The sequence below is a fragment of the Artemia sp. Qi Xiang Cuo genome, chromosome 15, assembly GCF_049724085.1.
Source record: "Artemia sp. Qi Xiang Cuo chromosome 15, ASM4972408v1, whole genome shotgun sequence".
Lineage (NCBI taxonomy): Eukaryota > Metazoa > Arthropoda > Branchiopoda > Anostraca > Artemiidae > Artemia > Artemia sp. Qi Xiang Cuo.
The window spans coordinates 14,500,744-14,514,999 of record NC_142808.1 but is presented as its reverse complement, the minus strand read 5'-3'; the positions used below and the strand labels follow the sequence as shown (position 1 = coordinate 14,514,999).

General features: G+C 37.4%; 1 protein-coding gene across 2 annotated transcripts in view; it reads right to left on the bottom strand.

Annotated features, from left to right (window-relative positions):
• The window catches only part of LOC148943363 (rab GTPase-activating protein 1-like), a 263,084-nt gene that overhangs the window by 195,745 nt on the left and 53,083 nt on the right, over positions 1-14,256 (bottom strand). For both annotated transcript variants that reach the window (XR_016143011.1, XM_089101934.1), the window contains exon 8: positions 14,052-14,244. Coding sequence is in view for 1 of the 2 variants with exons in the window: in XM_089101934.1 (XP_088958060.1) it covers positions 14,052-14,244 (193 nt within the window). In the remaining variant the exon portion in view is untranslated. The remainder of the gene's footprint in view (positions 1-14,051; positions 14,245-14,256) is intronic.

Sequence of the window (14,256 nt, the reverse complement as noted above, 5' to 3'; positions counted from 1 at the left end):
TGTTGTTCCGTTAGTTTGGGAGAGTTTGCCAGAGGATTTGAGGAATGTTGGGGGTTTGCAGGAATTTCGTAAGTTGCTAAAGAACCATTGTTTTGATGTGTATATTTTGAATGGATTATTCCACGCCACTTAAGTTTTGTTTTTGTGGTGGGTTTTGTTTCATCTTAATTTTTTTTTAATTTTTTTTATTTTTTTGGTGGTTGTTTGGGTTTTCTTTGTTTTTGGGGTCGGTTAAGTTGAGCTCTAATTTTTTTTTTTTTTTTTTTTTTTTTTTTTTCTATTTCTTTTTTTCTTTTTTCTTTTTTTTTTCTTTCTTGGTTTCTTGGTTTTTTGATTTATTAGGTGGGTTTTCTCCCGCACAAGCATTGCTTCAGGGAATCGATGATGTATATATATTTTTTTTTTTTTTAAATAAACCCATTGTTAATTACTTACTTACTTAAAAATCCTTTCAGTACTGTCTCTAATTCTTCCTCGCAAAAGAAATCTTTCTTCACTTCCAAAGTGTCACAAGCTTTTCCATTTTTTCTACATAATGTCCTTAAATTTATCCCAGTTTGGCATATTCTCAAAATTCTCGGCCCATCTCTCTTCAACTCTTTGCTTAGCACTAACTGAGGTCCCGTTTCTATCCTCAACTAGGACAAGTTCAGATTAACTGTTCCCTTCTAATTTTTTAACATGTCAGTCCACTATTTTTTGTATATGGCGTCTGGCTGCCACTTCCAGATCTTCCGCAATTTTATCCATGGCCCCAAATATACACCACCTTTATTCACATTTTAGGGCTAACAATGGTCAATAGCAGCGCTCCTATATACCACAGATAAACAAATGGCCTCATTTGTGCCAGTCTTTGGTTCACAATAACACAATCAATAAGGTTGGCCATCTTACCATCATGTGAGTGCCATGTTAACTTATGGCCCATTTTATGACCAAATACTGTAGTGGTCATTAACTGGATTGTTTTGCCTACAAAATTGAAGCACTATCATTGCTTGTTTATTTTCCTACACCAAAATTACCTAGCCTAGAATACTATCTATCCCTAATTCTACCAGCCTTGGCATCCTTCCTGCCTGAGAAAACAAATTCAATATCACCTAACTTCATCCTTCCTACCCTTGGGATACGAGTTTTTGAAACTCCTAAAGAGTCTAATTAAAAAAGCCTGAATTCGTTTGTCAAAATATTAATACAGTGGTTATTTTTTAACGTTGTAACATTCCAAGATGCAATTTTTATATAATTTAAATCACTGAAACTATATGGCCTCAAACAAAGCAATGGGTCCCAAACCAGTACAGGACAGGGACTAATACATCTTCTCATGTCTACACTAAGAATGAAAACGAAAAAATAAGATTTTGAGCATCATTTGTGCAATAACTAAAGCACCGAAGCAGAAGATTACTTTTGAGACATAATGACTTAAAAGCAGGGTAAAAATGAGTACCATCACCTCCATGTTCATTACCAATCCTAGGTAACAGGATACCCTCTCAAAGCACAGGGCACTACCACAAAATTTAGCGCATCAGATAAGATGGCCAGAACGGCTAAGCGCGAAAGCACAGGCACTTTGTCTTTTCAGAGCCGCAGAGAATATTGGCAAACAAAAAAAAAAGTAACAAATCTTGAGTTACATATTAAGTGTAGAAGGAAAAGAAGCTTATATAGCCAGGTCATTAGCATACCTTAGATTATAAATACATACAGAGTCAAATTGGGAACCAAGTTTATTAGTAATGAGACACAAACCAAGATCATTTCAAACACGAAAAAAGAAGAGCATACAATACAAATCCCTAGCGCACACAATTCGGTGAAAAAAGGGATAAATAACCATGGACGTACGGCAGGGGGTATGGGGGGCAGCTGCCCCTCTAAAACTTCGAATTTACACCAGATATGGCTGAAAAAGCAGATGGTTGAAAAAGCAGTTGAAGAAAGGTAGATGTCTAATACAGCAGTTGATAAAAGGTAGATGGTTGAAAAAGCTGGAAATAAACAGCTGGAATGACAGAATAAAAGTCTAACAAGAAGCAATTATCCATAATGTCTTGGAAAGATTTAGCTCTAATCCAAGAAAATTAATGCTGAAGCTTATTGATGATTTTTGGTGATTGATTATTAATAAAGATTTCATAGGTATGATAGAACTTGCTGGCAAAGTAAGGTTTTGTGAACTGCCAATATAACTTCAGCCCCCTCCCCCTCCACCCTGCCCTTCATCACAGAATCGGCTGCCCCCCCCCCTCTAGAGAAGAAGCTACGTACGCCCATGTAAATAACAGTTCCAATAGGGATAAATATTTTTATTAGACAGTGAAAAAAAATAATCAAAAATATCCAGTAGGGTACATTTTTGATTGTTTTTTTGCTGTCTAATAAAAGGATTTATCCTGATTCAAACTGTTATTTATCATCAAGGAAAGGTAATGTGGTCTTCGAAATTACCAACGTCGTACATATTAAAAATAGGTGGACTAGTTTCGGAACCTCAAACGAATCACAAGAAAATGTCCCATAAACAAAAATGAAGGATTCTCAACTAAGGTAAAGGAGCACCACGATTCTTGAAAATACCACACAACTTTAAATTATTTATACAGTCAAACGGTTTCCGCAAATCAACAAAACTAGCATGGACATAAGTTGAGAATGGATAGCAATACTAATCAATAGAACGCAGAATTAATATTGAAGACTCCATGGAAAGGTGTTTCCTATAAGAAAACTGATAAGTGTATGTGGAAAAGAAAACAGACGGAAAAAATAACATACGTTGAAATAGTTTTCAGGAAGTGAAAACTCAATTAAAGGATGAAAATTCGTGCGTTACTAGAATCATGCATGCGGTTTTTCTATATATATTTTTTTTGCGTTTTTTTTTTACATATCCCTGGCGGGAACCAGGGCATATGTCACATTATGCTCAAACAGCGGGGGACCAGGTTTGAGCATACAAATGGACATTATATAAACGGGAGACCAAGGTACATTATACTCAAACAGGAGTGAGGCAGACGCATCAGTCCACAGCGTTCAATAATGAAGAGATTAGTTCCAAGCAGATTCAAATTTGAGGGCAGCAGCAATCCACATACCGTAAGCATTAGTGAGCGAACCACAAGTCCGAAATCTTTGCAAGCGTATAACGGAAACCTTTTAGATTGACCTGAGTTCTAATAAACACAAACCACAAGATGACCGACCTTGTAAAATACATGAGTCAAATCTCCCTTTAATTTAATAAAATTGACTCTTCAAAATTTACCAAAATACCAAAATGTAACCAGAATAGTATTCTTTCTAGAAAAAAACAAACAAACGAACTGACTAGTATCGTTCAACGAAAGAACCTGCTGCTTATGGTGGCTTGTGGAGCAGCAGTTATGGCTGGCAATTTTAATTTTAAATGCTGCAGAAGTCCCTCACAGAGCCAGCATGAGATCTAGTATAGCGTTTTGTTTATCCAAGAACGTGTGAACCAGCATACTTGCAGCCTAGAACTTTGGGTTCAGAGTTATATGTACAACTATTGAGGATATCTAACAATAAGCTATCCTCAGTTGCGATTGGGATGGAGGTTATAAGAAAGAAGTAAAAGTAAACTGGAACTTCATGAGAGGGTGTAAAGGGCTAAGCCTTGAACAGATTGAGGTGGAAAAGAAGTGGGCACAGCTGTAATAGACTTAGACGGTTGGCACTGCGATGTGTTGTTAGTCGCTTCAGTAGAATGCATGCAGATCAAACTTTAAGTCATTAAGATAGTAAACGATTTACTACTTGTACTACTACTACTAATAACTTACGGCAGCCCCAAGCCGCCAGATGCCAACACAGCTACGCACACTCCTCCATTCTAATCTATTCAAAGCATCCCTCTTTACACCATCCCAGGAAGTTCCCACTTCTCTTAGATCTTTCTTTACGACATCCTTCCAACCCGACCGCCGACGACCTGCTTTCCGTTTAGCCCTAGACGGTTGGCCGAAAAAGACAATCAGTTATCCTTGATCCGCAGAACGTGCCCTAGCCATCTTAACCATTCTCTTATTATAGCCCTAGAAAGCAGGATTGATCCTTATTTTTCGTACAGCTTACTGTTTAAGATACGGTCAGTCAGCTGGGTACACAAAAAATTCGTAGGCAATTTCTCTGGAAATCATCAAGAAAATCCCCCTCCGTTTTTTGGAGCGCCCATGCTTAAGAACCATACCTGACCACTGTAGCTTCCGAGTTAAGTATTTGGATTTCAATATCTTTATAACTTAATAAAATGTATTTAATTTTGGTGAAATGTGCACATATAAAATTAATAACATGGAAATACGTCTCTGTCCGTTCATATATCTCTACCAAGGACCCACAAGACATAGTTCACCGCAGCCAAATTAAATAATTTATCCTTATTATAGTATAAAGCGGAACAAAAACATAGGCTTCTTTCCTTGTAACATCAACAGAACACTACAAAAACTTTTACAAGCTAAATATTTGATATCAGTTAGTTCGCAAGTTTTGCGAATATCCTTGTTTATTTTCAAGAGATAATGAGGAAGAAGCTAGCTGTGGGCAATATTGTGGGCTGTGGGCAATATTGTGGGCTGTGGGCAATATTACCAACCAGAACTTCAAACAGAAATCATACACAATAAACAGCTGCCAGTTAACTATCGTTTAATTGAAGTACATATCTTTCCCACAAAGTTAAATAAATGTCAAACAAACTTTTATATAAACATATTCGTAGTTCCAGAGCTACATCGTTATCTTCTTTTAAAAGTAATGTAAAAATAAAGTGACCCATTTTCATAATTTTAAGCATGAGGGGGGATATTAAGGAATATAATTTAATAAATGACTTTCACGATCGTTGACACGTTTATTGCACAAGAATGTTTAACGCAGCAAATCTATCCAGGACCATCTACCTGAGGTTATTCTACCAAAGCAATCTATTGACTCCTTCAAGTGAAGGTTCAGCCAATGAGCAATACCTAGTGATTAAATAAAGGCATCAAAAGACATAATGTCAATATAGAAAATATAAAAGGGGGCAGAAATTTCAGACAATTATTTACGGTCAATTTTATTACCTTATTAAAATCAGAAAAAAAAATAATTGCCTACAAAGTTACCATTTAAAAGTTATGAGACATGCAATTAACAAAACACAATTATGAGGTGTACTTTGAAAAGACATTGCGCAACTGATTTTTTTTTTTTTTTTCCGAGCAGAATTATAATGCTGTGTTGATATGTTGGTAGTTGGAAGGTGTGGTAACCCAATACATATGTGTAATGTAGAGTATTGTAGGAGTAGCCATACAAGCCCAGAATACTGGGCTTCGTGCGTTTTTTGTATATATTAAATAAAAAAAAACAAGTTTTTTTTACTGAAAGTAAGGAACGACGTTAAAACTTAAAAAGAACAGAAATTATTCCGTATATGAAAGGGGCTGTCCCCTCCTCAGCGCCTCGCTCTTTACGCTAAAGTTTTTTATTGTTTAAAAAAAAATAGAGCTGTGAGAAAGTCCAACTTTAGCGTAAAGAGCGAGGCGTTGAGAAGGGGACAGCCTCTTTCATATACGGAATAATTTCTGTTCGTTTTAAGTTTTAACGTCGTTCCTTACTTTCAGTTAAAAAACTTATTTAATTTTTGAACGTTTTTGAATTAATGCAGGCTTTGATTTTGGCTCACCGTACATGAATAATTAAAACAGAATTTGCATATTAATGTTACTTTTATTTGGTTAAATGGCTTTCTCGAAACTTGTTGAATTTTATTTACGAACGTCTTTATTAGTATAAATAGCCTATACGTAACTTACGAATTAACTTACGCAACGAAATTCTATATTCATATATTTTTAATACGTATATTAGGTGGGGGGGGGGGGGTTCGCCTCTTAGTCAATACCTCACTCTTTAAGCTAAAGTTAGAATTTTGTTCCAATTCTTTAAAAATGACCCCTTAATCACAAAGGCCGTCATTTATAATAAATAGCTCTTATGAAAGTACTAAAAAATCTTTGGCTTAAGGAGCGAGGTATTGACAAGGGGGTGAACCCAATCATATATGTAATATTTTCTGTTTGTTTTAAGTAATGATGTTGCTCCTTACTTTCAGTTAAAAAACTTGTTTTTTTTATATTGAATTTCTGATCTTTTTTTAAATAATGCTGGGAAATCCGGCACCCCCTTCATAGTAATCCTCCACTACCAGAAAAAATCCCCCCTGAAAACGTCTGTATACTTCCCAATAACCAATACTATATGTTAACATTGGGTAAAGTTCATAACTTTCACCCCTCCCCCCGGGGACTTGGGATGATTAAGTCATCCTAAAAGACATAGTTATCATATTTTTGACTATGATGAACAAAATGGCTATCTCAAAATTTTGATCGGCTGACTTTGGGAAAAACATGAGCATGGGAGGGGGCCTAGTTTCCCTCCATTTTTTGGTCCCTTAAAAAGGGCACTAGAACTTTTCATTTCCGTTCCAATGAGCCCACCCACGATTTTCTAGCACCACTGGGTCGATACGATCACCCCTGGGGGAAAAAAACAAACAAAAAAACAAATAAACACGCATCCGTGATCTTTCTTCGGGCAAAAAATACAAAATTCCACATTTTTGTAGATAGGGGCTAGAAACCTCTACAGTAGGAATCTCTGATGCGCTGAATATGATGGTGCGATTTTCATTAAGGTTCTAGAACTTTTAGGGGGTCTTTCCCCCTTTTTTTCGAAAATCAGCCACATTTCCTCAGGCGCTAACTTTTGATGGGTAGGACTAAACTTGATGAAACTTATATATTTGAAATCAGCATTAAAATCTGATTCTTTTGATGTATCTATTAGCATCAAAATCCGGTTTTCTAGAGTTTCGGTTACCATTGAGCCGGGCCGCTCCTTACTTACAGTTCGTTACCAAGAACTGTTTGATTAGTCATGTAATAAAGATCTCCATTATTAAAAAAAAAAAAAAATCAATACACCCTAAGAAACCAAAGCGTAAATAAAAAAAAATACAAATCGGTCGTGCGAACTTGATCACCAAACATTCGAAAAAGAATTTGCCGTAGATAATTTATATTGTTTTTAATTGTTTAGCAATCAACAATAAAATTTTAATCGTAAAAGCCAATAAACTATTGTTTTTAACTGTTTTTATTTAGTTTTACTACTGATGACAGTCACAGCATATGTGACCGAAATATCTAGTATTTTTTGTGAAATTTTATCACTGTTCGTGAAAATCACTGCCTATTAAAAGGATTTTATCCCTATTTGAACTTGTATTTATCGAAAAGAATTTGCAGTATTCATTTTCAGTCTTAAGGTTTCTATCTCTTTGGAAAGTGAGATTTTGCGACAAGTTTCCCACAGTAGTTTGCACCGGAGGGACAAGATACTTCTAAACGTAGACTTATTAGTTTCAGACTCATCCATCCATGAGCTAGAATTGTGATTTTACGTACTTTTCCTAGAGAACATGCCTGCAAAATTCATTATCTTTCCTATTTTTAAATATTTTCACAATTTTCTGAAGGTATTTTTCAATCTATAAGAACTTGCAAAATAAATTGTAAGGATCATAAAACGTAAGAATCATAAAATTGTAATAATCATATTGTAAGAATCATAAAATTGTAAGAATCATAAAAATTGTAAGAATCATAAAATTGTAATAATCATAAAATTGTAAGAATGATAAAATTGTAAGAACCATAAAATTGTAAGAATGATAAAATTGTAAGAATCATGAAATTGTAAGAATCATAAAATTGTAAGAATGATAAAATTGTAAGAACGATAAAATTGTAAGAATCAAAAAATTGTAAGAATGATAAAATTGTAAGAATGATAAAATTGTAAGAATGATAAAATTGTAAGAATCATAAAATTGTAAGAATCATAAAATTGTAAGAATGATAAAATTGTAAGAATCATTAAATTGCAAGAATCATAGAATCGTAAGAATCATAAAATTGTAAGAATCATAAAATAGTAAGAATGATAAAATTAGAAGAATCATAAATTGTAAGATGCATAAAACGAAGAGGCCTCAAAGGTTTCACGCCGGTTTTCTGAGAGGTAGTTGAAATTATGGGACATATTCTTCAAAAACTCGCCCTCAACAGATAAAGGGGGAACTTATGTGAACCCTATATAGAATGCTCTTATTAATTCTTGTTTTTTGTATTTTTCATATCATCATATTTCACAATCTGATGAAAATCTTGTAATACTTAACCTGGTCAAAGATTAGTATTCAGAAAAGCTTTACATAAAAAATAGCTTTACACGTCTCATGTCTAAGCTTCGCAAACATTTTACTCTTTAACCTAATACTCGTTTGAAGACGAACAATTTGCCTCGTCAAACTGGTCAAAATGGAGTATATGGCTATGATGATTCTACTGGTAAAGTCTCAATTTCGATCTGACATCCTTTTTGTCGGGTGTCACGTTGGTGTCAATTTGGTTATAATAATTTTGCTTACAAATCAATATCCGCAATAGAGGTGAAAACTATGTTCCTTAGCCTCAAATGCATATTAGAAAAAAATAACAGGCACATCAAACAGAAAAAAGCTGCAAATTCATCATCACCAAAGGTGGCCATGTTTCAACAACTGATTACTACCCAGATCATAAAACATATAACCCATATCAACGCTGATCGAGAATAACGATTGAATGAAAAAGCAAACAATCGAATGTGAAAAGTCCCAACGTAGCAGAGCATGTATAATACTATTCAAAACCTTAGCGTATTACTCGTCCCCCCACACTATGTCTGTTTGGATCTGGATCACAAAAACCAGTGGTCTAGGAGTCTTTGTCCAGCGGTGTTGAAGCAAAGTCTACTTGCCTGAAGCTATGTACTCACAAATTTCGATTTATTCTGGGCACTATCGTGCCTCTTAATTTAGTTGTGTATACCTCTTAATTTACTTCCCTTCTTTCTCCTAGACCCAGGGCACTTGCCCCCGTCACAAGTTGATCTGAGGACTTCTGTGCGAAATTCAGAGAAAAGCCAACATTTTCCTGTCCTATTGAACCAAGGTGCTTACCCGAAGGGCTCAAGCTTTGGTGAAAATGTGCGTACCTACCTGCTACAACTGCAGTGGTAGTAGTATTGGAAGGGTCGTAGGCCAGCTTTAGGCCTACTAAAGCTAGTAAAACTTACCTACTTAGTAAAACTAACTGAAAACCCTTGCATGATTCAACTTCAAACAAATTATAGCCTATTTTCTTTTTAGCTGTCTCCTACAAAGAAGGTGGGTAGAGCGGGGGCATTGGAGGACTGATGCCAGACCACAGGCCAACTTTTTTTAAATTACAGGCTTCACGGCTCCATCAAAGATGATGATTTGCCGCTATTCCTGGTAATTACCTCATTTTCTAACACGGAGGTATTTGTTATACCTTCTCTTGAACGCATCAGGGAAGGATTTTTCGGGATTACCTCTGGCGGATATCTATTCCATGTGGCAACCGATCGCCGGGCGAAACTCGTTTTCAGATATTCTTGGCGGGGAGTGCCCTGCTCAAGGTAGTCCTGACGAGCTGTACTTGGGTGAGTTGATTGCAAAGGCTTTGCTCTATCAGGAACGAGCTTCGATAGCTCCTCTGATGGAGGATTATACAAGTACTTGTAGAAAACCGACATGGACGCCACATCGAGACGTTCCTGGATCAACTGTGGGGTTTTAGCTTTCGTGTTGCCAGAGGTTGCTGCACGCACTTCTCTATTTTGAATATATTGGAGCGGAGCGATGTGGTTTTTTGGTGCACCAGCGAAGAGAGGACATGCATATTCCATGACCGGTATGATGCACGAAGTGAAAAGTTGCAGAATGGAATCATCAGGGAGAAGACTTTTGCATCTTAGGATAACTTCTAACTTCCTGTAGCAAGAGGATCTAATTTTACTGATATGCTCAGTCCATGAGAGATCCCAAAAGAAATTAACTCCAAGTAGGCGCACTGTATCAATTTGCGTTATTGCCTCTCCTTTGAAGACGAAATCAGGATGAGCCCTCATATTACGCGCCTTAGAAATTAGGATCTCTTTCGTTTTCGATGCGTTAAAACTTACAAGCCCTGCATCTGCCCACGCATCAATTTTCTCCACGTCAACCTGAAGCTCCTTGTGGGGTTCACTGGGGTCTTCGTTTTTTGTGATCGATATGTTTTTTTTGTCGTGTCATCAGCAAAGTGGTGAAGTTTTTTCACAAGGCTTTCCCCTCGGTCGTTTATGAACACCAAGAAAAGAGTTGGCCCAAGAATACTTTCTTGTGGTACTCCTGATAAAACTGGGTGTTCCTTTGATATGAAGCCGTCGAGGACAAACAGTCGACCATGAATTCCAGAGGCTTTCAGTTTGCAAAGAAGTTCCTTGTGCCATACACGATCAAAGGCTTTTGCAATGCTAAAGGAGAGAAGGCAAATATCCTGCCCCTGAGAAAGGAGCTCAACCCACTCTTGATACTGTGCAATCAGACAGTCTAACGTAGACCGTTTTCTGCGAAAACCGTATTGCGTGTCTGCCAACAACAGATGTGACTCAAGGCATTGGTAAAGGGTCTTATTAATGAAGCTTCCATAAACTTTACCTACACAGGACAGCAGACTTATTGGGTGATATGATCCTACCTTAGTAAGGTCAGACTCAGCCTTTAGAACAGGAACCACATGAGCAGTTTTCCAGGCTTTCGGTAATGATCCCGCTGCAAAGCATTTTCTATAGAGAGGTGAGAGGATCAGCAAGTTCAGGGGCACATCTTTTAAGGATGAGATTGGGAATAAAATCCCAATCTCATCCTTAAAAGATTCCTCCAATCTTACAGACAGAAAATTCCTCCATGATTCCGGTTCAAACAGAGTGGCAAATATCAATCTGTCTGGTAAACTGTTGGCAAAGGCGCTGGGAGAGGAGGCAATAAATAGCAAAGGGTCCATGTTGGTCATGTAATCATACAAATTAAAAAGCTTTGTATTATTCCTGTTTAAACGAAAGACAATATACCTACCGTTCTGCAAAAGAGTTGGAGTGAGAGGGATGTTACAGGGGCCGTAGGCCTATTTTACATCTGCGACCAAAGAGATTGAAAATCCTAGCGTGATCCTCGTTCGAGTAAGGTACAACATAATAACCGTTCTGTTAAAAAAAGAAGGGGTCGGGGTAGGAAAAGGAGATATTGACGGGCAACAGGCCCACCTTGGTTCCCGATCATTTAAATTCAAAATCCTTGCATTATTCACGTTCAAGGAAAGCACAATATGCCTTTTTGCGCTATAACAGTGCTGTGGCGAAGGGGATTATGGTGTTTTAGAGGTCATTGACCCCCTTTTCTTCTCTAGTCACTCATAGCAAGGAGTCCTATTGTAATCACACTTCAAACAAGATACAGCTTGCTGGCGGTTGAGAGTCAGGTTCCGCCATGGAAAAAGTGAGGTAAGATAGTAGCACTGCTACTTGGTAGTTTTCATGGCCTAGTGAAATTTGTCAGCAGATTTTCAAATTTATCGTCCGATTTAGCAGCTTTTAGAATTCTGTCAAATTCAGGTTGTTGGAGGTGTATAGACCCACAGTTCCTCCGGAATAGTACATACTAAAAAGCCAAGCGGGATTCCACTTAGATCAATCAGATCAGGACAATTTTCTCCTATAGATGGAGGGGACTGGGGGGCTGAGGGCCACACTGCTTCTTTGACCATACAAATGGAAAATCCTTGCATGATTCCCCTTTAAAGAAGGTGCAGTCTTTGTATATCTTTCTTTCAATAAGATGGCGAGGGAGGGGAAAGAGCAGTTGGAGGAAATGCTTTGTATGTTCAGTATGTACTATTCCAGACGAACAATGAGTCCATAAACCTCCAACAACCTGACCAGGCATACAAAAGTTCCAAATACATGTTTTCTGGAGGGGGGTATTTTTCGTGGGGAAAAGGTTCTCAGGGGAATGAAAAGGTATTACTTGGCAGGATTTGACTAAGGGTCAGAAATAATAAAAAAAAAAAAACATTTTTTGACTTAAAAGCAAGGAGCAGCATTAAAAATTAAAACAATCAGAAATTATTCTGCATATGAGGGGGACAGTCTTTGCATACCTTTCTTTCAATAAGATGACGGGGGAGGAGAAAGAGCACTTGGAGGAAGGAGGGAATGTTAGAGAATCTTTGGGCTTACTGTATTGTTTCAAGAATACAAATCAAAACTTGTTGCGTGGTTCCACTTCAAAAACCCCACCTTCTTTTGATGTAAAGAGTTGGCAGTAGGACATCTGGAGGGATGGAGGGCTGTTAAATGGGTTGCGAGCTAATTATGTTTCTCTTATCATGCAGATTGAAAACCTCCACAAGATTCCTTTTCAATCAATGTGCAACATATCTGTATTTATGAAAGAAAAAGTAGGGAAAGGGAGGGGGGGTGTTTATATTCAACCTCAAATTTTGCTTCGAATCATACTGATTTCAGAATTCTTGCATGATACTGGGTAAAGCAAGATCCAACATGCCTACCTTTCTTCTAAAAAGCTGGTTGTAGGAGAGGGTAGGGATGTTGCAGGGGTTATTGGCCAACTTTATTTCTCTAATAATCCAGACAGCAAATCTTTCTTTGATTTGCATTCAATCCTACGAGTATACTGGAAAATCAGCATAGACAGCAAGTAGGAGTGTGCTGGGGGGCTCACTTTGTACCTCCAATCCCCCTGGTTGAAAATGGTGGCAGATTCTGATTGGAACAAGGGACTATATACCTATCTTTCAACTGAAATTTAGTTGAGGCAGAAAAAAAAAATCTAATCGGAGGTTCCAATCAATTGCAAAAGAAATTACGGTAATCTCTCCATCCACTAATATGGAGTGGCCTTAATGACTAAACGAGTTTGGTAAAAGATACAAGCCGAAGCGAGATAGCCTAAAATCGCAGCTAATCTTTCACTGTTCAAAGTAGTGCCAAATAGTGTTAGCATTTTAAGTACTATAGAATAATTTGCAGATTATTTCCTCTATTTTTCGATTATTCCCTATAATTTGGAATAATTTGCAGATTATTCCAAATTATAGAATAATTTGCAGATAATTTGCAGATAATTTGCAGACTTTTCTAGAACTGATCCTACGAAAAATAAAGATGGATCAAGAGGGTCAGTGGCCCTCTATTACGAATCAGTGCCAAAATGTTTGGGGGGAGGGCAAGAGATTTTACCAACTGGCTGGTCATTTTTACCGAATGTTTTTTTTTTGTCAATATTTAGCATAATATCCACTTCGAATACAACACGTAAAATCACTGCACCAGTCGGTAAAACCGCTGCATTTACCAACCGAGATTCAGATTTCGGTACATATCATGAAATTATTTTAATGCTGTTTATTTAACCAAGTGGAAAACTGTGGTGCCATCTATAAAATCACGGCAGGAGTCGGTAAAACTGCTGCGTTTACCTACCAAGTTCAAAATTTCTGTAGATGACATGTCAGTATTTTCGTGGTCTTTATTGGACCGAACAAAGAATTTTAACGGTGTCGAAAAAATCGTGGCGATTTTACCGAATTGTTTTTTTTACAGAGTACCATCTATAAAATCACGGCACGAGTCAGTAAAACCGCTGCGTTTATCGACGAAGTTCCAAAATTTCTGTAGATGACATGTCAGTATTTTCGTGGTCTTTATTGGACCCAACAAAGAATTTTAGCGGTGTCGGAAAAATCGTGGCGATTTTACCGAATTGTTTTTTTACCGAGTGACCAAAACCAATGGGGGGGTGGGGGTGCCCCCCCCCTACGTAACGGTCCTGCTAAGAATAAAATGTTAATGAAACAAATACCACTAAAGCATTTTCTGGACATAACTTTCCACAATCTTACACCACAATCTAGAATTATTGACTCTTGGTCCACGCTCCTCTCCCGCCTGAGGGAGAGGAGCTAACCCAGAGGAAGAATAATTAATTGCCTCTCTGCGCAAGAGCCAAAAGATATGCAAAAATTGTGTATAAAACAAAACGAACATACCCGAGATATCCTCATCCTTTGGAGTATCTAGATTGGTCAGTGGACTAATCGAGGGCAAACTAACAAGCGTAGAACTGTTGAGACCCAGTGATGCCAAGTTTAGGGTTAAACCTAATGACTTGGGGGGCTTCTCAATTTCACCAGATGACTCAACCGACGTAACATCATAGTGTTTTTCGTCGCCTTCAAAAACCTGGAATTATTT